Raw genomic sequence first — 23,315 nt, 5'->3', positions numbered from 1 at the left:
CCAGCCTCCCTGGACTTTATATCCAGAAAATCGTAATCAAGTACAAGGGTCAATTAAAGACACTTTTAGATTTGCAAGATTTCAAAAAATATTCTCATGAACTTTAGAAAAAGATTTATTTAGTATTTTCAATGGAAAGCCAGATATATAGAGAGGAGGAGAGACAGAGAGGAAGATGTTCCATCCGTTGATTCACTCCCAAAGTGGCCACAATGGCTGGATCTGAGCCAATCAGAAGCCAGGAGCCCGGAGCTTCTTCCAGGTCTCCCATGTGGATGCAGGGTCCCAAGGCTTTGGACTGTCCTCAGCTGCTTTCCCAACCACAAGCAGCGAGCTGGATGGGAAGCACGGCTGCCGGGATTAGAACCGGTGCCCATATGGGATCCCAGTGTGTACAAGGTGAGGACTTCAGCCACTAGGCTACTGTGCCAAGCCCAGTGAACTATTTTTAAAGGATAATATCAGGTGATATATCCAAAATGAGGAAGAAAATCAATAAAGAAGGCATAGTTTCCAGGAAGGTATTTCAACACAGGAAATAAAGGGAAGGGCAGGAATGAGTATTTAGGAAATTTTTACGCTGTTGCTGTGCAGGTCTAGAAAGAACAAGCATTACAGATTACTGCAGGAAGACTTAGCTTTTAAGTGGGATGGCTCCAAGAAAAAGGCCAGAACTGATAGCTCCCCTGACACGCTCATGTTTACTCGGAACAAGAAGACTTCCACAGACCTGTTGGAAAGTTCATGAATAGTTAATAATAAGTAAATAGAAAATTAAACAACCATATGTGACTTTATTTATATATGGTCATGTAAGGCTGGGTAGAGAAGAATGTGGGGAGGTAAAGTACAGGAGCCAAATCCACGTTTTCCAGAGTAAGAAGTTCATTTACAAATATCCGCACTGGACTACTGTAAAGAGCAGTATCAGTGTATCATTTGGAACTGCGAACACACAAAGCTAAAACAGAGACAAGAAAAGTTGAGACTAGTTGTGAGATATGGAGAGGGACAGGCCCCCCAAAACCCTTAATTCTTTTTTTTGTTGTTTTTTCCCTTCTATTTTATTTTTAATTTTATCATACAATCCCATAGGCTCTGGGATTTCCTTTATCCCCTCCCTAAGTTCCCTCCCCCAACTGATTTCCACATATTATTACAATAGTATAGTCCTTCATAAGCAGTCATAAAAAGCCCCAATTCTTTAGGATAAGCTCTAGAGGCTTATCTTTTTTTTTAAGTTACAAATACAATTTGATAAATATAAAATTAAATTTTAACAAGTTAATCTAAATTTTTTTTTAAAAGATCATGCTAGAAATGTTATTTTGAATTACAGAAGTAATAAAAAGAATTACACACAGGTGGTAGGAGAAAGTGGTTACCCCCAGAAAGTGGGACCAGGGGCCAACCACAGGCATGATTGCAATTAAATTACAAATAAGTGGATGAGACCCCCCTCAAAATTGATCATCCTATCAGGTGAGAATGGACTACAATAAAATAGGACTAAAAGTAATTGTGAGTTAGTCGTTCTCAGTGGGACCACCTTGACAGGATATATTTTTTTTTAACAGAAAGAATCTAACCACTTTGAGAAAGTGTACTTATTTGTGTTTTAATATGATAACATAATGGTTTCCCATCCTAAAATCTAAATCTAGTATCCACCTGAATAGAAATGACCTTCCTGGAAGAATTAATCTCCTTAGGCTTTGGTTTTATCTTACCGGAAGAGCAGATTTTCTCTAATGCCGCTTCTGAGTTCTGATACAGAAATAGCTAAGAAATGGTATTGACAGGGCATGGTCTAGACTTCTGTGTGTGATGTGGGTGTATCCAACCCACTCCTGGACCACCTGGAGGTTAGCCGGCAGGAAAGAATAGTAATATTAGACACTAAAACAACAACCCTCACAAAATTAAAAATTCAGGGAGAGAGCAAAGACTATGGCACACTGTGTGAGAACAGAGAGAGAAATGAGAAGCCTATGCATGTATGTTGGCCATTGCCTGGACTGTCATGTGAAAAAAAACCTCCATTAAATTGGGTGCAATGTCTGTCTCAAAAGAGCAAAACTGGCTAACTGAGGAAAAGCAGAGAAACTCAGCTGCCAGCACAAAGGTTTTCATGTCACTGTCGTATGTATTTTTACACACACGCAACTGTACACAAATTTTCAAATATGTCATGTGATATTACTTTTGATTTCCTTGTATTTCCTCCTTCACTTGGTAAGTCCTAAAGTTCTTTAGTTGACAAATAACAGGTGCTTCTACTTTATTTGGCTTTGTAACTACATGGATGTGATTGGGTCTCTCAAGTCAAAGAAAAGTGGAGATTTGAAAGTTACAAAGAGGGCCCAGCGGCGTGGCCTAGCGGCTAAAGTCCTCGCCTTGAACGCCCCGGGATCCCATATGGGTGCCGGTTCTAATCCCAGCAGCTCCACTTCCCATCCAGCTCCCTGCTTGTGGCCTGGGAAAGCAGTCGAGGACGGCCCAAAGCCTTGGGACCCTGCACCCGCGTGGGAGACCCGCGAGGTTCCTGATCAGCTTCAGATCAGCGCTTACCGGCCCGTTGCGGCTCACTTGGGGAGTGAAACATCGGATGGAAGATCTTCCTCTCTGTCTCTCCTCCTCTCTGTATATCTGGCTTTCCAATAATAATAAAATCTTAAAAAAAAAAAAAGAAAGTTACAAAGAGAGTACCCCCTGGGTGTTGGAACTGCTGGTGATCTACCTTCAGTAACTGCTATGTTACTAAGGTCTAGCATGTACAGTCTTAGAATGACTGGCTAGCATAAACTGCAATTACATCTCAGAAAAAGTCTGAGTTTACTCCACCTGAAGCATTCAAAATATTATCAAATGTACATTGTATACCTAAAACATATTTAGAGGTGACTGGTAAAAGGTTTGAAAAATGTATTAGAAAATTTTAAGAGAAGTTTTTAAACTTCAAAAGAGTAAAGTGATACACTCAACAGAAAAATCATAAGATTTCAAAACAGAATACACATACAACATGTAACTGTTATCTTGAGTATTGATGAATATGATCTCACAGCCTTTTCATCGACTCTTGGTAAGAAATAAGGTCATTTTGTGAAAATAATAGTAAGAGCACTAAAAACATTCACACTTTCATAACAGGCACAAATACACACAGATGAGATTAGTGCTAATTCGCTAATATTTTCCCTAGGCCCTCCCCAGGATTTCGTATGTGTTTTTCTTCTAAAGACACTTACATGACTGCACATTCACAGAGCAGAACTGGCACTTAAGCCCCTAGCACGACTGTAATAATACCTACCCCCAGGAGAAGGGTGTCTGTGGGTCCTGCATCTCGGAGTTGTACAGCATATGGTCTGGCAGATTCTAAGCTCCAAGTGTCTATTTTTAGACATGGTGGATCCTTACTCTTCTCTTTAAACAAAAGTATTTATTGAGTTGACACTTGCTTTAACAAACGCAGCCTAGCTAGAAAGCTAGTGATCTTGTTGGGTCAGAAACTTGACAAGATGAATAATTCAGTCTGTAGGAGTACTATGTCTAGGGAAGAAATTTAAGTAGAGGGGTAGACAAGGCAGGCAGTTAATTAGATGATCCTGGGGTACCTGATTCAAAGAATTTAATTTAAATATCTACTAAGGAATGCATGCAGATCACAAATTGTAACTGTGATATTCTAAAGGACAACATGGAATGCACAAATGAGAAAAATTTACTTGTTTGACGTCCTGAAAGACATTTTAAAATTCTTGTTTGACTTTGCAGGACCACACAGGATCACAAAACTGAAAATAGAATCAATCAGGCTTATATGTGATGTCAGGACAAATGGACATATTTTGGAGCTCTTGTCTACAAATAGAAAATATTAGAATTTTGAAAGTACGTTTTTGAGAACAGTTCCAGTCATTATAATAGGGACTGCTTCTTCAGGTCGCTGTTCTAACTGGGTACAAAGGGTACTGTGTCTATAACACTCCCGTTGGTGCAAGGAAACTCATCTTGAGCAGATTCTACTGGAATGCAGACAAGGGCAAACCCTTCATCTCACTGAAGAAGGGAAGTAACCTAGCAACAGAAAGGCGTGTCACTAAATCTGCCCTCATATTCACCCCTCAGCTTTGGAAGTCCTGAGGGACTGTCCCTCTGCAAAGGTGGATTTCCTAGTTAAGGCAGGATCAGGTAGAGTGCTGGGTCTGTTCCCACAGTCTTCCATTTACTGATGGGTTGGTTTCCAAAGCTTTATGGTACTTGGAGACTTTCCAGTAAAAACATTATAGATAGTATTAATGTTCTGCAAGTACCCAACAAAATGAAATGCTGTTAAAAAAAAAACAGCTGAAAAAATATTAAGGAAAAAAACAGATGCAAAATAAGTGTCAATGTGTAGAAAATGACAAATTGATTAAATATGTCATTATGTCATGATGTTGTGTTATTGAATGCTGGTTCTGAAGAGGTTTAATTAATGAGCAATAAATAAAATATTGACTTTATTAGCATTTTTAGGAACTAAAGAGGTTGTTCTTTAATTTCATGTCAAAATTCCATCCCTAAAAAATGCAGTTTCCATGCCGGGCGCTGTAGCCTAGTGGCTAAAGTCCTCACCTTGCACATGCCAGGATCCCATATGGGTGCCAGTTCTAATCCTGGCAGCCTCACTTCTCATCCAGCTCTCTGTTTATGACCTGGGAAAGCAGCGGAGGATGGCCCAAAGCCTTGGGACCCTGCACTCACATGGGAGACCTGGAAGAGTCTTTGGGCTCCTGGCTTTGGATGGGCTCAGCTCCAACTGATGTGGCCACTTGGGGAGTGGATCAATGAACGGATCTTCCTCTCTGTCTCTCATTTCTGAGAGAGCAGTTTCTGTGCTCTCTTTGGCAGCACATATACTAAAATTGGAAGGAAAAAATGCAGTTTCCCATTTATTTGGCTTAAATATACCACTGACACTAGTCATACTTGCACATGGTTACAGAGATATGGAGGAGGTTACAGTCATATAGTGGAGATTTGTAAAAATGGATCAAGGGATGGGCTGGTGTGATGACTCTGTTGGCCAAACATCAACCTGCAAGGGCTGGCATCCCATATGGGTGCTTAGTTTGTGTTTCCTGCTGCTCTACTTCCCGCCCAGCTCCTTGCTTGTGGCCTGGTAAAGCAGCAAAGGAAGGTACAAAGCCTTTGGACCCTGCACCAGCATGAGAGACCTGGAGGGGGCTCTTGGCTTCAGATTGGTTCAACTCCTGCCATTGTGGCCATTTGGGAAGTGAACTGGTAGATGGAGGATTCTTCTCCATCTGCCTCTGCCTCTCCTTCTCTGTATAAATCTGCCTTGCCAATAAAAATATAAACAATTATTTTAAAAAATGGTTCAAGGGCCCGGCGGCGTGGCCTAGCGGCTAAAGTCCTCGCCTTGAAATCCCCGGGATCCCATATGGGCGCCGGTTCTAATCCCGGCAGCTCCACTTCCCATCCAGCTCTCTGCTTGTGGCCTGGGAAAGCAGTCGAGGACGGCCCAAAGCTTTGGGACCCCGCACCCGCGTGGGAGACCCGGAAGGGGTTCCTGGTTCCCAGCTTCGGATTGGCGCGCACCAGCCATTGCGGCTCACTTGGGGAGTGAATCATCGGACAGAAGATCTTCCTCTCTGTCTCTCCTTCTCTCTGTATATCCGGCTTTCCAATAATAATAAAATCTTTAAAAAAAATGGTTTAAGAGAGAAGATAAGATACTGGAATTAATTACATACAAATTAGAAGAAAGAAAGAAAGAGAGAAAGAAGGAAAGAGAAAGAGAGAAAAAGAAGGGAAGAAAGAAAGGGAAAGAAAGAAGGGTCTCTGGGAAGACTTGAGTAAGGTATCTTGAATACAGGTGCAGGTAGTGAAATTAACAGAACAAATGTTTGTCAGCTTGACATAAGCTTGGCTGAAGAGGTGTTAGCTTAGGTTTCCAACCCATGCCTGTCACCAAGGGACGTTGCTCACTGTTAACATGGTCTGAGCCAGGGCTGAAATAAGTGGCTGAGCATCAAATACCTGCTGTATTGCCTGCTCGACAACAGTCTCTCTTCCACCTCTTATGTTCCCTGGGGAGTTGGGAAGGGCAGGAACTTAATTCTACGAACAACAGCCTGTAATTACTGACTGTGGGGACCAGGCCACCGTGGGATTAGGCCCTGAACATTGAGTTGCTGGGCTGCTAAACCTTATAGACTTTGAATTCTCTCTTGATGGAAATGGAATCTGGCCCAAAATCCAGACTAGGGACTTCAACGGCAGGTGAAAATAGAGCAACTCTGGTTTCAAAGCCTGAGATCTCAATTCTGGTGATACATTTTAAACTAAATAAAGAAAACACAAAAACATTGGTCCAGACCAGTGTTTGGACTTTGTGCCAAACCAATTAAATCAGAATCTCTGGGGATGGAGAGCTGGGCTTGAGTGGTTTTCACATGCTCCCTTGGTGATGCCAATATGCAACTAGGACCAAGATCTGAAAGATACAAGGCACACAGAGGTGAAGAAGTCAAGCTCCATCTTCTGAGTAAAAGGGAAAAGGAATCTTGACAGGTGTACAAGAGCAGGGCACTGTATGCTTGGCGGGTCTGGTCAAAGGGGATCTTAGGACCCCAGTCATGTAGCAGACACTGGAGGTAGGGCACAGTGAAGAAAGCTTGGTTGAGGTTTCCCATTCTTTGTTATTTTGCTTTGGGACAGCCCTGTATTCTCCTCTTAGTAAGTTGGTTATTTGATAAACAGCACTGGTCTTGCCTTCCCGATGCCAAACAAAAGCAGGAATCATCAGAACCATCTCTTCGCATTCACTTGAGTGCTTAGCAGAGGGAAAATGAGCCATTTTGTTGGCAAATAACTCCACCACTTAGAGGGAAAATCCCCATTTAACAGAGTCTCAGAACTTTAGCATAGTATCACCTGGTTTAGCTCTTCTTTTAGCCTGAAGAGATTAGCCAGAGATTACACATCTGTTGATTCACTGCTTAAAGTCCTGCAATAGCTTGGTCTAGGCCAGGCTGAAGTGAGAAGTTAGGAACTCAATCAGGGTCTCACACATGAATATAACAGTGCAAGTACTTTAGCCACATGTGCAGCAGCAGGAAATTGGAAATCAAGCAGGGGTAGGACTAGAACCCTGGCACTCCATTATGGGATACAGGTAACCCAAGTATTGTCTTAACACTGTACCAAACACTCACTCCAGGGAGTGTTTCTTCAGCTTAGCAGGGAGCTGGACTGCAAGAGAAGCAGCCAGGTCTTGAATTGGCACTGATGTGGGATACCGGTGTCACAGGGGCAGCTTAATTCTCTGCACTGCAACGCCAGCCTGTTTCTTTTTCAAATACATTGCAATTTAAAATTAACATTGTATAAACAACAAGGAACACATCTTTCATGATGGAATTTCAAAACATACTGCAAATAGGAAGAGAGACAGTTTTGGATAGGGAAGATTAAAATTAAAAAAATTATTTTCGGGCCTGGCAGTGTGGCCTAGCGGCTAAAGTCCTCGCCTTGAATGCCCTGGGATCCCATATGGGCACTGGTTCTAGTCCCAGCAGCTCCACTTCCCATCCAGCTCTCTGCTTGTGGCCTGGGAAAGCAGTGGAGGATGGCCCAATGCATTGGGACCCTGCACCAGCGTGGGAGACCTGGAAGAGGTTCCTGGTTCCCGGCTTCGGATTGGTGCGCACCGGCCCGTTGCGGCTCACTTGGGGAGTGAAACATCGGATGGAAGATCTTCCTCTCTGTCTCTCCTCCTCTCTGTATATCTGACTTTGTAATAAAAATAAATAAATCTTTAAAAAAATTATTTTCATTTTTGTTGATATGGAGAGAGCAAGAACAAGCGAGAGAAAGAGCTTGCACCTGTTGACTCAACTCCAAATGTTCACAAGAACCAGGCCAAAGTCAGGAGCCCAAATCTCAACCGAGGTCTCTTCAGGCACTTGAATTATGCATATTAGTGCATGTATTAACAAAAAGCCTGATTGGAAGTGGAGCCTGGTTTTGAACCAGGCACACTAATATAAATTTCTGATGTCCTAAGCATTGTTATAACCACTATGTCAAACACTCACCTCTGGAAAAGGAAGATTTTATTTCATTTTGTGAACATTTGCCCCCGTTCTCCAGTGAAACAACTTCACAGAACTGGGTTGAAGGCATGGAACTGTACGATCACACTCCAGAAAAGACCAACCCGTGGAGCTGCATGGGTTCTCTAAGACCCCTGTGCTGCTGCTGCAGGCAGCCCCATCACTGTGGGAACACGGGACTCTGTTGGATCTGGAATCCGTGAGACTACCAGGACAAATTCCAATTCTTTACCACAGACCCCGTGGGAAACAGTGTGGGAGTAGGAATGCTGAGTCAGGATGTTTTCTTTCTAGTCACTGCCAGGGCACACTTCAGAGAAAGAAAGTTGGTCAGAAGTCAAACTGTTAAAAAAAATCAAGATTGTAAAATATATTTGTTTTTAAAGGGGAGGATAGCTTTATTTTTGTTTGTTTGTCTGGCCTGACACTTTCTGGGTAACTTTCCTGCTTTAAGCCAGCCTTTCATCTGGTTTCACATACAAATATATTTTCACATTTCATATACAAACAAAACAGCCACAAGCTATCATGGGGAACAGAGAGGAAACATGATATTCCTCTCAGGGCCTTCAAGCGAGGCTGGCAGAAGCTGGCACGTCTGTCAGGAAAGCCGAGGTGACAGGGGGCAGGGACACGTGTCTGTTGAATTCATGAGTCTGTGGGGGTTGTTCTATCAAATTAGGGGCGAAGGTAAGGGAAACTCAGGGCCACTTCCTTTTTTGAGAATAATTGGGTGTGCTGAGACCGAAAGCTGAGTAGTCAGCTGAGCCTCTGTGAAGCTCTGGGACACAGTGAGTCGCACAGGCACAACACACAAATCCTGAGCTGTGAGACAGCAGAGGCGACGGTGCACACAGTCCAGATTCTGTGTTTGCACTTCCCTTCTGGCCCAGTGTGGGCAGGCAGGCCCTAGAGCTGTGTGCTCCTCCTGCGCAAAAGGGCGGCGGGGTAGGTGAGTAGATTGCTCCAATACAGACTGTTGAACTTTGCCTTCTCCCCAGTAGGGTCAGACCACAGCACTATTGTTTCAGAAGATAAAGGGACTCAGAAAAGAGACATACTTAGTGACAACACAAATTCTACATAGAAAGTTAACTTCGCCTTCATCAAAACACAGAAAGGTAAAGATTTTAGAAGAGCCGCTGGGAAAAACTCGGTCTTCACAATTCCGTATGCCTGGTCTCATCCTGCTTCCCTCCTAGCTTCTTCGCCGTTCCCTACCTTTGTTTCTTGTCCCTAATCCTAAGCTCTCCAATGTTTCAACTCCACTTTCATGACCTTAGCAATCTCTTGGACCTGCGGTGGTCTTGGGAAAGGGTTACAGGGGCCTGCAGAGGAGCGGATGCCGGGGGTGAATGAGACCTAGCACTGGAAAGAAGGTCTAGGAAGGCAAAGGCTTTGTCTTCTTTCCTACCGTGCATCCGCATCTAAAACAGGGCCTGATGTGTGCAGGTGCTCAATAAATATTCATGCATAAGCGAAGAAAACAGAGGTTCTGGTCTCACAGATCAGAAACGACAATGAGGTAGAGGGCATTGTTCTTCCTACAGGCAATGGAAACATTTCAAGTGTCATTGTAAAAATATAAGAAGAAAAATCCCAATTGATAATACAGCATCTGTTTTTCAACTTTCATGGCTATTCACTCAGGAGTTTATGATATGCCACTAAAATATATTTGTAACAAAATTTTTGCAGAGAACTTATTTATTTATTCCCAAGAACTTTACCTTTACCTACAAGATTTCATTAAAAACAAAGTGATGTCTGTTTAGTAAGCCAGGAGCATCCCTTCATAACCCACGTCAGCCTGTCACCTCTTGGGGTTGGTCCACGGCTGTCCGTTGTGCACACATTGATCCTCTGTGACGCTGGTCTTCAGAGAAGGGGAAGGTTTACTACAGACCAGTAATGGATGAAGGAAGCAGGACCCAAATTTGCCTTCCTCCGGGGTCTAGGGAAAGCTCGGCCTGAGGCAGGAGAGAGCTGGTGGTAGGAGCGCTGGCAAGGTAAGCTGGGATCAGAGGAGCTTGGAATCGGCCCCAAGGCAGCTCTCCTAAGCAGGATCTTGAAAAAACAAATAAACAAACGCCCAACGTTAGGTCAACTGTTAAAATATAAGATGGGAAAGTTTCAGGAAAGGAATGGGGAGTATGAAAGAAAAGATTCTGAATTTGGAGCATCAGGGGAAACCCGGCAAACGAGTGGCTCAACCCAACAGCCAGTCCAACAAGAAGACTTGCTGCCAAGGATGTGTAACAAAGCCACGGATGAGTAAGAAATGCCAGGATTTCAGCATTCTCTGTAAGATGATAACAGCAAAGTATTCTTAAATTCTGTCATCCTTGCGCAGGGGCCATGCTAATCTTCTCTGTATCGTTCCAATTGCAGTATATGTGCTGTCGAAGCGAGCACTAGATATTCTTAAACTCTGAAACGTAATGACTCTTGACATGCTTGTATTCTGCTTGCACACACACAGAGATTTACATATTTTGTACGTATTAAGAAATCCTTTCCAATTCTTTTCTGATTACCTTTGTATTCTTAGGAAGTAGTTTCTGGATTCCTACTGCTACCAGCAATAAGTAGTTGCTGTTTTTAGAGTGGTTATTAGTAAATCAGGTATCTAGAGATAAATGTTTATCCTCAGAAATCAACAAAATAAAGGTAATTCAAAACCAGGAGTCGACAAATCAGCTGGGAAGAATTTCTGGGAAACTGAGAAACAAGACGTAATTGTTTCGTCATTATAGAGGTGGGACGACTATTCTGTCAGACGCCCACATGGAGAAAGACAATGTAGCTTTGAAACGATTTCTTGCTGAAATCAAGATCACCTCCCTTCCCTACTCTCTAGAAAGCCTGAAGCAACCAGAAGCGAACTTGTGCTGCCCACGGCCGTCCCAGGTCGCACAACTCCGGTACCACTCTGCTCCTGGGGGGAACCGGGCTTCCCACGCGCTCAAACCCCGCCTACTTCGAGGTCCCTGCCTGCTTCGGCTGTCTCTTGTCGCCCCCTACCGGGTCCTTTCGCTCAGGCCACAGAGGCCGCAGGCACGGCCGCCCGGGCGCGGAGCGCTGCTACGTCACCTCTGTGCGCCGCGGGAGGGCGGAAGTTCATCCTCCCCGCTTCCTCCTTCGTGTGGCTGTGGAGCCGGATCCGCGTGAGGTGGTTCGTTGTTCTGCGTTTGGGTGAGCCTGCTCTACAGCGCAGGTCCTTGAGGCGGGAAGAAGGGTGGAAGAGCCTCCAGGGTGCGCGGTGGCTGTGGTTTTGAGTCGCACACTCCCGAGTTGTGACGCTGTCATGTTGGCAGCTCCCGCCAAGTCGTCGTTGTGGGCAGTGTTTGCGGGGTGGGTCTCTGTCCCGTGTGACACGGTCCTGACAGTACCCTCTCTCTCTCTTCAGTGTCGTTTGAAGAGACAGCTGTCCTGCAGCCTTTCTGGCGGGGTGTGAGGGGATGTTTCCTCAAGAGAAGCGAGGTGAGGAGCGCACTGGTGTGGAGACAGCTCCACGCTGCCCGGGTCGCGGGCAGAGGGAACGTGGGTCCTCTTGCTGCGTCCCTCAGACGCCTCAGGTGCCAAGACAGGGATCTCCACGGGATTCCTTCAGTTGGGGCATTAGTTCTTGGGACGATGGTTTTGGTTTATTAAGACTGTCAAATCTGAGAGAAGTCAGTCATGAAGTTACTTGTAAAACTTGTCAGTCCCTCTTGCATTTGGCTCTGTTGATATTCATTAACCTTACTGGATGTTGTAGGAATATTTTGAGTGGAGATCAGCTGCTGATATAACACCTCACTGATACTCTTTTTTTGTTGTTGTTGAAGACATTTATTTGAAAAGCACAGTTATACACAGAGAGGTCTTTCATCCGCTTGTTCCTACACCAAATGACCAAAATGGCCAGGGCTAGGCCAGGCAGAAGCCAGGAGATTCTTTTGGGTCTCTTGAGTGAGTGGCAGGAGCCCAAGGATTGGGCTGCTTGTCTCAGGCCGTTTGCAGGAAGAGATTGGAAGTGGAGCAGCTGGGACTTGAACCTGACTAGTATGCATGTGGCCCAACCTGCTGCACCAAGTTCTAGCCCCACATCACTGGTTTTTGTTTTTTTGTTTTCTTTTTGTGGCGAAAATTTAAGAATAAAGGTAATATATGTTTTCTAGTGTTATTTGCACCCCTGGGCCAGTTTAACTCGTCTTTTGAAAAAAAAAATACTCACTTAATACAATCCCAGTGTTTCAACAGAACTTATCTCTTCTCTCAGAGATAACTATTGTTCCCGTTTTTTGCATATCTTTGGCCTCCACCCACTATGGACGGAAGTGGCATTATCCTTCCTGTTAGATAGTTTGTCACTTAGGATATCTTTCTCTTATTTTGAATTTTGTGGTACAATTCCATAGGGTCTGGGATTTCCCTACCCCCTCCCCAAGTTCCCACTCCTTGGCTGATTACCCTATATTACTACTGTAGTAGTCCTTCTTAAGCAGTTCATCAGTCTGTTATTTAAATGTACCCTGACATTGTTGGTACAGACAATGTCAGACAGTTCAGTATCCTATTGTCTAGATATGTACAGCAGTTTCATTGGGAGTCCATCTTTGATTTGGAAGTAGAGATGCATACTGCATTGTATTTTCATATCTGGATATGATAGTCTATTATGCCATCACTATAGGAATGCCTCATTTTTAGTGCCTCTACATACAATTTAAAAAAGTGATTAATTTTATTGGAAAGGCAGATTTATAGAGAGAATGAGAGATAGAAGATTTTCCATCTGGTGGTTCACTCCCCAAATGGTTGTAATGGCCAGAACTGAGCAGGTTAGAAGCTAGGAGCCAGGAGCTTCTTCTGGGTCTCCCATGTGAGTGCAGGGTCCCAAGGCTTTGGGCCATACACCAAAGATACAAAGGTGCTTTCCTAGGCTACCAGCAGGGAGCTGGTTGGGAAGTAGAGCAGTCAAAACATGAACCGGTGCCCATATGGGATCCCAGCCCTTGCAGGGGGAGAATTAGCTAATTGAGCCATCATACCACCCTATGTACAATTATAAAATTTATTGAGCATGTTGCTGCTAATCATTTGGGGTTCTTTTTTTTTGTAATACCAGACAATGTTATGGGCATCCACCTTCTTTCATAGTAAACATGTATTCTTGTCCTTTTATATCCATACAGACTTCCAAAGAGGGAATGCAAGATAAAATGTTATGAGCACCTAAGATTGTGATCTATGGTGTCAATTTGAGTTCTCTGTTCCCTCATATTTTTGCCAATTTTCAATATTATTAGTTACTATTGATTTTCGGTATAGCTGAGACCACTCAAATCATTTTGGTGGTTGTGTGTATGTGTGTGTTTCAGTTTCAAAATGAAAGCAAGCTTTATCGACCAGTTCTAAGTCAGTTTCAGTTTTTCCTCTATTCCCATGTATATAAACCATACTTACTTTTGAGGTAAATTGTTACAAAATAGATGATTCACTCTGAAAATACTTTAAATGAAATTGAAGATTTCAGGGAGGATTGAATTTGTATGAGATCTTTACTCTAGGAAGCCATTATGAGGATTGGTCTTTCTGGGGAAGTAAGAGCAAAGTTAGGCTGGGATGGACAAGGATGTTTAGATGAGAGATTTGACAGGCCGTGGTGTTGGGTGGGGAGTTTTCAGAATAAAAGGGGTAGCTGGAAAGATTGGACTGAAATGTGAGGGCTTTGGAAGTCAGCCTGAAGGTTCTGCTCTCTGGGGGAGCACTGCAGAAGGTCTCTAATCAGAATGAGCGTCATCACATCTTGACTTCACAAGAATCAGTTGGTAGCAGTTTTGAATAGTTGGTGTTATAAAAGCAAGCTATATGACCTGTGCAGGCCTAGAGGGAGGAATACAGGTTTAGAAGGGTGAGAATAACGAGAATGCAGACGTGGGTTTTCAGAGATGCTAAAAATACCTAGATTTGTTCACTGTTGGCTGGGAGAGGGTGAAGGCAGAGTTCACTTGGATTTTTCTCAAGACTTAGGATGTGGATAGTAATAGAATTAATCAGGGGAAAAGTTTGGGAGCTTGGGAAGGAAGATGGTCAGATTTTACACATATCAGTTCATGTGGAAGGGGAGAATGAGTATACAAAGATCTACTTGGGGTGGATTTAGGAGACGCTTTAATAGGCTTATTACTCTTCCATTGAGAATTTTGCCATTTACCTTTGCTTAATTTTATTATTATTATTATTATTATTATTATTTGGTTTGTTTTGTTTTTAAGATATATTTGAAAGGCACATTTACAGAGAGGAGAGAAAGATCTTACATTAGCTGATCGACTCCCCAAATGACTGCAGTGGCCAAAGTTGAGCTGATTTGAAGCCAGGAGCCAGGAGCTTTCTCCGGGTCTGCCACTTGGGTGCAGGTTCCCAAGGCTTGCGCTGTCCTTTATTGCTGTCCCAGGCCTCCAGCAGGGAGCTGGATGGGGAGTGTTGTAACTGGGACATGAACCAGCACCCATGTGGGATACTGGTGCTTGCAAGATGGAGAATTAGCCAGTTGAGGCATCGTGCCATCTCCTACTTTTAGTCTTTTTCTTAGAAGTTCTGTTGAATATTCCATGTTGAATGTTCAGCCCTGTTTATCATGATGCTAATAATTTCAAGAGGGGTGACTGTGTTGTCTGGAGGTATAGTCTTCTTTAAAAAAAATTTATTTTAAAGTCAGAACCAAGGAGAGGGAGAGACAGAGACAGAGATCTTCCAGCCACTGGTTCACTCCCCCAATTGGCCACTATGGCCAGAACTAGACTGGTCCAGAACTGGGAGCCAAGAGCTTCTTCTGTATCTCCCATGTGGATACAGGGGCCAAAGCCTTGGGCCATCCTCCACTGCTTTCCAAGGCTATTGGCAGGGAGCTGGAACAGAACTTGTGGCACCCATATGGAATGCTTATACCATAAGCAGAGGATTAGCTTGTTATGCCACTGTGGTGTTCTCTGGAGCAGTAGTCTTTAAACTGTTTTGACTATGTACACGATTAATAAAAACTATGAATGTACCTATTATATGTTGTGTATTTATTTGTTGATCATTCCATATGTTAATATTGTTATATTGTTCACATTGTAAAACATGTATAAGAAGTGGGACTCTGAAGGCTGGGACAAATATAGAGTTTTACTCCGCCCCCCACCCCATCCTATTGGATCATCTTGCACCACATTCTTTGACCAGCAGCCCTGTTGTCTCCTGTTAACCAGCAGAGGTCACCCTTGAGCAACTGGAACAGAACTGGCTATTCAGCTCTGTGAGGCAGGCTAGTCAGAAGGAGGTTGTTTTTCAGGTTCTTGGTTTTGGAAGTACACATAGTTGGGGAGTTAGATGTGACTGTGGGGAAGAGCAGGATAGTGAACTCTGTAGAGCATGGGTTAGTCTAAAATGTGCCTGTTCTTGATGTTTACTTTGTAAGTATCCTGCTTTTGAAGTGGACTGTTACTTGATTCTCTATTTTGGAACTGCTTCCTGATTCTTTGAGAATCTGTAGATTATGTAAGCCATAGGGAAGTTTCAAGCCTTTGTGAGTAATGAAAATTTTTTTGTTAAAATTACAGTGGGAATTACAGAAACAAAAAGACTTTCTTGAAAGTAGTATTGAAGGCATATCAATGCCCAAAACCTTAGTGGTGGGTAGTCACCATCTGTCTCTAATTTATGCTCCATATAGGATGCTGATGCTTGTAAGGTGGAGAATTAGCCAGTTGATGCATTGCGCTGGCCCCTGCTTTTGGTTTTTCATGAGTAGAATTTCTGTTGAATATTCTGTGTTGAATGTTCAGCCTTGTTTATCACTGTGCTCCATTTCTAAATGATCAGGGAAATGAGTTAACTGAGTTTTTAGTCACTTGCTGGGCGCTGGATGTTGCTGAGCGCTATAGACAGGTGCCAACAGCTCTGGGTTGAGCTTGTGTGGTATGATGAAGGGGTAGAGGAGAATGGTAAATGTAACATTTTAGTGTTTACATGCTGTCTCAGCACAGTTCCACATGTAATAGACTATGTAGATTATATATCCCAATGAGATCATTTTGAAGATGAAAATGGGTTTGGAAATAATGCACTTCATCAAGGGAGCGGTTGGGTAGATTGAATGAGGTAGAGATTGGGGTCAGGAACTGTGAACCAGAGTCTTACATAAGCTAAGAATTAAGAGTAATGATAGCAAAAGGGTATCATGAATCTAGAAAAAAGCTGTTCAAGATGAAGACTGGGTAGTCTGAGGTGTTGTTTTCAGGGCTGTGTTTAGAGTTTGAGAACCAAGAGGCCAGAGGCAGAGAAGTCTGGGTGTGGGCAGGGGAGTGTCAGAGGTTTGGGAAGTTGGATGATAAGGTAAAAATGAAAGCTGGAGAGAGCTGAGATGGAAAGGGACAATTGGTTTTGGGGAGCTAAGACAGGCCAGGCCACATTATAAGAACAAGGTTTAAGAAGGAGTAATTCTGGGAGCTGTGATAGTGTCATTTTTGCTTTTCTTTGTATTAAAAGTGGAGGCATGTTTGGGTCCCTGGATAATCAGCAGAAGGAGTGAGCGGGGGCTGGGGAGGGTGAGTGGGGAGGTTTCAGTGTCACCACATCACCATAAGCTTGAGGTAGAAGTGTTGGCTGATTGAAATAACCATGTGCTTGTGGGATCACAGTGTTGACCTGGCATCATAGCTGTTTGCCACATGTATTTATACAATATAATACAATATGTTTTGTTTTACGCAGAATTCCAAAAAGTCTTGGCCACCTGATCATTATGGCGTCAAGAAACCTCTGGTATATGAGAACTAACTTTCCCTTTCGTTCAAGATGTTGGATGGTTCCACTTTCAGTAGAAATTATCTTTAAATCCGTTTCTTTAAGGCTTTTTGGTGTCAAGTGTCATCATGTGGATGGTGAGCCTTTGGAGAATGAGGACCTACTGAAAAACTTGCTCACCATGGGAGTAGATGTTGACATGGCAAAGAAACGGCAGCCTGGGGTTTTTCATAGGATGGTTACTAATGAGCAGGATCTGAAGATGTTCCTTCTCTCCAAAGGAGCAAGCAAAGAAGCAATTGCTAGCATCATATCAAGATATCCACGAGCCATAACCCGCACTGCTGACAGTCTTTCGGAACGGTGGAATATATGGAGGAAAATTATGACATCAGACCTTGAAATTGTAAATATCTTGGAACGTTCTCCTGAATCCTTTTTTCGATCCAATAACAACTTGAACTTAGAGAATAATATCAAGTTCCTTTACTCAGTTGGATTGACCCGAAAATGCCTTTGTCGATTGTTGACTAATGCCCCTCGTACCTTCTCTAATAGTGTTGATCTGAATAAACAGATGGTGGAATTTTTGCAGAAAGTCTGTGTGTGCTTGGGTCACAAGGATCCTACTGATTTTGTTAGGAAGATAATTTCTAAAAACCCTTTCATCTTAATTCAGAGCACCAAGCGGGTAAAAGCTAACATTGAATTTTTACAGTCAACTTTCAGTTTGAACAATGAGGAACTGCTCGTTCTGTTATGTGGTTCAGGAGCTGAAATCTTAGACCTCTCCAATGACTATGCCAAAAGAAACTATGCAAATATCAAAGAGAAGCTGTTTTCTCTTGGATGTCCTGAAGAAGAGGTACAGAAGTTTGTCTTAAGTTATCCTGATATGATCTTTTTGGCAGAGAAAAAATTTAATGCTAAAATAGACTGTCTCATAGAAGAAAAAATTAGTATTTCACAAATAATTGAAAATCCTCGCATTCTAGATTCAAGCATAAGTACTTTACGAAGTCGAATCAAGGAACTGATACATGCTGGCTATGACTTAAGTACATCGAATATCAATCTTCTGTCTTGGAGTCAGAAAAGATATAAAGCTAAATTGAAAAAGTTAAGTAAATAGAGCATTGTGGGGATTGTAAAAAGTCTCTTTAGTAATATTTCATTTTGAATTTTGGCCTGTCAGAAAGAAGAGGTATGGTTTGTTGGCCACAGGTACATAATGATCCTGTGGATACCTTGTTCTGTGGGATAGTAAAAACTCACCAGTTGGTATGCTCAAGTGTGAAACCTTTATGTGGTATGGGCTATCTTGCTGTGAAGACGCAGTTCTGTTTGAGTGCCTTGACAGAACAATACATAAAAAGAAAATATGAAATAAGCTTTTGTGGTTTTCTTTTTAGATTAAGAAGTTGACAGATTTAGATAATACAGTTTCCTATTAGTGACAACTTGTTTCTTCTGTTATTCTCATGTATCTAATTATGATTCATCTTCAAAGTCTAATACCAGTAAAAATTGTAAAAATCTGAAAAAAAAAATCCGAGTTCCACATTCTCCATTGTAACCATCAGCGTGCATCCTCCTGTCATGTCCAGCAGGATTTACTGTGGATGTATCCTGATTTCTTTAAATACAGTTGTAACTGATAGGTAGAACAATGGTCACCTAAAGATGTCATGTTAGCATCTCTGAAGGACTTTGCAGATGTGATTACGTCAAAATGTGAATCATTTTTGGTGTTTTGAGATGGGGAGACTACTTGGTGGAGCAATGTAATCATAGGGGTTCTTAAAAGAAGAAGGAGGTGGCAAAAGATGACAGTGATGCAGTACAAATGACTCACTGGTTTTCAAGGAGGAATTGACTGTGAGCCAAGGAGCCAAGTGGCCTACACAAAATTGGCAAAGGCCAGGAAGCAGATTTTTCCTAAAAGTGAAGGAGTGCAGGCATGCTGCACGTTAAATTTAGCCCAGTGAGACCTGTGTCAAGTATCTGACCTGGAGAAATCTAAGAAATTTATGTTGTGTTAAACCAGTGACTCTGTGATAGCTGCAAATAGATGAATAAGGTAACCAAATAGGTGACTAGTTACTTTGTAGGAGTAGCCATAAAATGCTGTCCTAATATATAATATGTAATATTTCATCTATAAGATCAACTATGTTTCAGTAAATCAGTTGTTTGGCATTCTGGAATTGCTAACAAGTTAGAAATCATCTGAATGTGTGGACCAAAAACTAGACGTGGGAGTGGGCAGGCATTGTAGTACAGTGGGTTAGCCTCTGCTTGGGACACTTGTGCCCTATATCAGAGTACTGGTTGAAGCCAGTCCTGGCTTCTTTGCTTCCAATCCAGCTTCCTGATAATGTGCACTATAGGAGGCAGCGCTGATGGCTCCAGTGTTCAGGTTTCTGCCACTCACGTAGGAAATCTGGATGGAATTCCAGGCTCCTGACTTCAGCCTGACCCAGCTCTGGATGCTGCAGACATTTGAAGAGTGACATAGCAGGTGAGAGAGCTGTTTTGCCTCTCTGTCATTCTGCTTTTCAAATAAATAAATATTAACGCACAACTAAATCTGAGTAGTAACTAAATGATAAAGCATTTTTTGTTTAATATAGTTTAGAGAAATAATTTGTATATTGGCATTTCATGTAATATAAAGAATGAGGCATTGATTTAAAGAAATGACAGGTAAGGTGATGTCATTATCTTGGAACATATAGTCTGTAGGCTTAAGGAGACAGATTATATGCCTTCAGTTGGTTTCAGTTATTTTTCTGGAGGCATTTTTTTTTAAATAGGAATGTTAAATTACACAATGATGCCCAGTTAAGCCCTGTTTGCTCTCAATGATGTCTCAAAGAAAAAAAAAAAGTTGCTAATGATAGATATAAAATGCTTGCTTTTCTAAGGTCATTTGCATGTTTAATAATACTCTTACTTCTATTAAACTGACCAATGGCGAGCATGGCGTACTTTAGAAAAACTTTAGCCTTTGATTCATTTATTTGGACTGCTGTATCTGGGAGCCATCTGTAACTCTTAACTTTGCATAAATATTTTAACTTCACTAAACTTGTTTTCTTATCTGTAAGACTGAAAATTGATCGTGTAATGTTGGTAGGATTGAAGTACTACCAGGGCCAGTCCCTTGCACATAATACTTATAGCTGTTTGTTCAAGGATAGTAATACAAAGTTACAGTAGTATTTTAACAGTTTTATTGATAGATAATTCACTTGCCATGCAATTCATCCTTTTAAATACACAACTCCTTTTAAAAAACAGTCTTAGGGTACAACTGTTGCCGTAATCTAATTTTAGAATAAGTTCTTCCCTGCGCTCGCCAAAGAAGACTGCTATTAGCCAATTTCCATTATTTCCTTCCTATTTTCTGTAGCACTAAGCAAGAATGAATATGGATAAATTTATTTGTTCTGGACATTTCATATAAATGGAACCATGTAGTATTTATACGGTCTTTTGCATCTAACTTTTTCACTGAGCATGTTTTCAAGGTTCATCCATGTGGCTCATATCATTGTTTAATTACTTGCAGTTACCAAATTATATTCCATGTGTGGATATGGTAGTAGCATTGGGAATACATTTTCTTGATAGTTAACTCAATATTCGGTAAGTCCTCTTAATTGTAGCACTTTCTGAGATGCTCCTTTGGATTCTAACAAGTTTATAAGGATTTTGAGCGGGAGGGGTGGAGTCAGCACATTCGATGGATGGGAAATGGAGGAACGACAATTGTTGCAAGTGTCCATGGAAACTGTGCTGAACAGAAGCACAATGCAGCACTTGACTATCAGGTGGTGGGGACTGGGGAAGGGACAACTTGGGAGACGCAAGTGAGCATGTTTCCTTCTGAGTGCATGCTTACTCCTTAAGTGATTGCCATGACCACAGTTAGACTGTGCCAAACCTGGAGATAGAAACAGTCCAGGATTCCCATGCGGATGGCAGGGATCTAGATACTGACGCATCGCTTGCTACTTCGCAGGGTGTGTGTCAGCAGGAAGCTGGGTTCAAATGCCAGCACTGTGATAATGGGATACAGTTGTCCAAGTGGCAAATAATGATAGATTTATATAGTAAGAATTTTCTCTGGAAAATGCAAATGATAAAGAGTACTGCATTTTGCTGTTTTTTATGTGTTATATGGGTCTATGAAATTTCTATTAATGGGGACCATCTGAATCCTGTATTGGCCTTGAGACTTAATAACTAAGAAATGGGACAATATCAAGGATGAAAAAGATAAAAGTGAGTGTTTTCATAGTGTATTTAAGTAGAAATTAATTTTATAAAAGTGTTTATTGGCAGATTGTCATTTCCTCACATATTTCTAAGACGAGGAGTATGGTCTTTGACTGCTGATCCAGTCATATGGTTTTCATGTGAAACACTTGAGTATTGGCCCTCTTTTTGTTAGACTTCAATGCCCCAATACTCCATAGCCAGAAGTGTGATCTAGTAGCAATCTAGGGGAGAATCTGCTGATGGCAGAAATGTAGCTACAAACTCTGGAAATGAGGCTCCTGGAGCTGATTGGCGTCCGAGTGGCTTGGGAGATAATGAGCTCTGGACTGGCCATCTCCCTGTGCTAAAACTGTTCATTCGTGCTCTAATTTATTTGTCATTGTCCCAGGAACCTTAGGAACCTGGTGTAGAACCAAGGAGTGATAAGACTGATGTTCCGGAGTTGGAGAGGGTACTGTGGTGGATGTTATAACTAGGTCATCTGTATCTTGCTCATTTTCATCTATTCCCTTTTAGTCCAGAATCATTGTGAAAATCTTTGAACAATGCCCAAAACAAAGTCTTAGCTGACTTGTTTATCATGTCCTTTTGTTACTATTTCATAGGAGGTTTTCATTTATTTAAATCAAAGATGAATGACTTTTGAAAAAAGTGTAGAAATCATCTGTTAACTCTTTCATAAATAACATTAGTGGATTTCTTCATGTCATCCTTTGTTTTATTAAAACATATGCCATGTTCAATTTATTTTGATTTTTTTCACTTGTAATCATAAAGAAGATTGCTCTGTGAATTGCTCCCTGCCCTGTTTAAGTGTAGAATTTTTTCTGTGGGAATGTTTTTTTGTTAGGGGAGAGTAAGACACTTTGTCAGGTTTTTGGTTAAGTGTTGTACTATCCTCACAAAATTGATTTGGAAGCTTACTGATGTATTTATAGATTTACACTTAGACTTTGCAACTGTTTGAAAATGGTGAGACTTATCCATTCTTTTGAAGTTTGGCAGAACTTCTTTCTTAAAATTATCTAGGCCTGATGTCTTGCTCAGGATATGCTATTGACATTAACGGAAAGTTGTTGTTGAGACTTAGATAAAGTCTTTTGCCTTCTATCTGTTTGGTAAATAGAAAGCTTTCTCCTAGTTAGTGCAGCAGTGTGGATGAATGTCAAAATATTAAGCTGAATGAGAGGGGTCAAACTAGGGAGTACTACAGTATAATTTCTCTTATGTAAATTCTAGGAAATTCTCACTGGTCTTTAGTAACAGAAAGACAATAGGTAGTGGGATAAGGGTGGATGGGGGAAGGCTGAGGAAGGACCACAGAGAAACACAACGAACAATTTGAAAGTGTTTTAGGTACTCATCATCTTGATTGAGATAGTTTCATGTATACATAGGTTAGACTGTATCAAATGATTAAATTTTTGCATGTTATTGTGAACAATTATTCTGTGTAAAGGCTGTTTATTAGAGAGAGAGAGAGAGAGAGAGAGAGAGAGAGAGAGAGAGAGAGAGAGAGAGAAATAAATAGACACTAAACTTGTATATGCTGATCCACTCTCCAAATGCTTACAGCAACAAACAGGACTGGGCAGGGAACTCAGCCCAGGTTTTCTATCACCTGCTATCACCCAGAGCATACTTTAGCTGGAAGCTGGAAAGGAGAGCAAAGCTCAGATTCAGATTCAGGGATTTTGATATGGCATGGTGGCATCCTAAACACTGACCCATCCTTTTCTTCCCTCTCTCCCTCCCTTCCTCCCTCCCTCCCAGGCATATTAACAGCATGTTAGATTGGAAGTAGAGTAGCGGGGATTTGAACTGGTGGCCATGTGGAATGCTGGCATCACAGGTGGCTTTACTGACTGCCACAATGCTGGCCCCCTCATATATATAAAGAATTTATTTATTTTCATTGGAAAGGAGATTTACAGAGAGACAGAAGGATCTTCCATTCACTGGTTCACTGTCCAAATGTCTGCAGTGGCTGAAGCTAAGCTGATTCACAGCCAGGAGCCCCCTTTGGGTGTCCCACACTGGTGGGGTCCCATGGCGCTGCTACTCTCCCAGACCACAAGCAGGGAGCTGCATGGGACATGGAGCAGCCAAACTTCCCCA

General features: G+C 42.0%; 1 protein-coding gene, 1 long non-coding RNA gene and 1 other non-coding gene across 5 annotated transcripts in view; 1 reads left to right on the top strand and 2 right to left on the bottom strand.

Annotated features, from left to right (window-relative positions):
• Positions 1-1,545: 1,545 nt before the first annotated feature.
• LOC131482740 (uncharacterized) lies at positions 1,546-8,269 on the bottom strand. Its single transcript, XR_009247257.1, has 3 exons — positions 8,112-8,269; positions 3,317-3,555; positions 1,546-1,859 (listed from the first exon to the last, which is right to left on the bottom strand). It is a non-coding gene; the product is annotated as an uncharacterized LOC131482740 (long non-coding RNA).
• Positions 8,270-10,440: 2,171 nt separating this feature from the next.
• On the bottom strand, positions 10,441-10,544 carry LOC118758190 (U6 spliceosomal RNA). The gene has a single exon (XR_004995583.2). It is a non-coding gene; the product is annotated as a U6 spliceosomal RNA (small nuclear RNA).
• Positions 10,545-11,238: 694 nt separating this feature from the next.
• Positions 11,239-23,315, top strand: part of MTERF1 (mitochondrial transcription termination factor 1) — a 61,045-nt gene continuing 48,968 nt past the window's right edge. The window contains exons 1-3 of one of the 3 annotated variants that reach the window (XM_058678077.1): positions 11,243-11,301; positions 11,539-11,612; positions 16,878-18,300. In XM_058678077.1, coding sequence (XP_058534060.1) covers positions 16,909-18,042 — 1,134 coding nt within the window. In that variant the 5' untranslated portion in view covers positions 11,243-11,301; positions 11,539-11,612; positions 16,878-16,908 and the 3' untranslated portion in view covers positions 18,043-18,300. Of the gene's footprint in view, positions 11,302-11,538; positions 11,613-16,877; positions 18,301-23,315 lie in introns of those variants that run through there. The other 2 variants (XM_058678078.1, XR_009247256.1) reach the window with 2 other exon arrangements.

The sequence above is a fragment of the Ochotona princeps genome, chromosome 20 (assembly GCF_030435755.1).
Source record: "Ochotona princeps isolate mOchPri1 chromosome 20, mOchPri1.hap1, whole genome shotgun sequence".
In the NCBI taxonomy this organism is placed as follows: Eukaryota; Metazoa; Chordata; class Mammalia; order Lagomorpha; family Ochotonidae; genus Ochotona; species Ochotona princeps.
The sequence above is the reverse complement of the archived record's forward strand: the minus strand, read 5'-3'. Positions and strand labels throughout refer to the sequence as shown.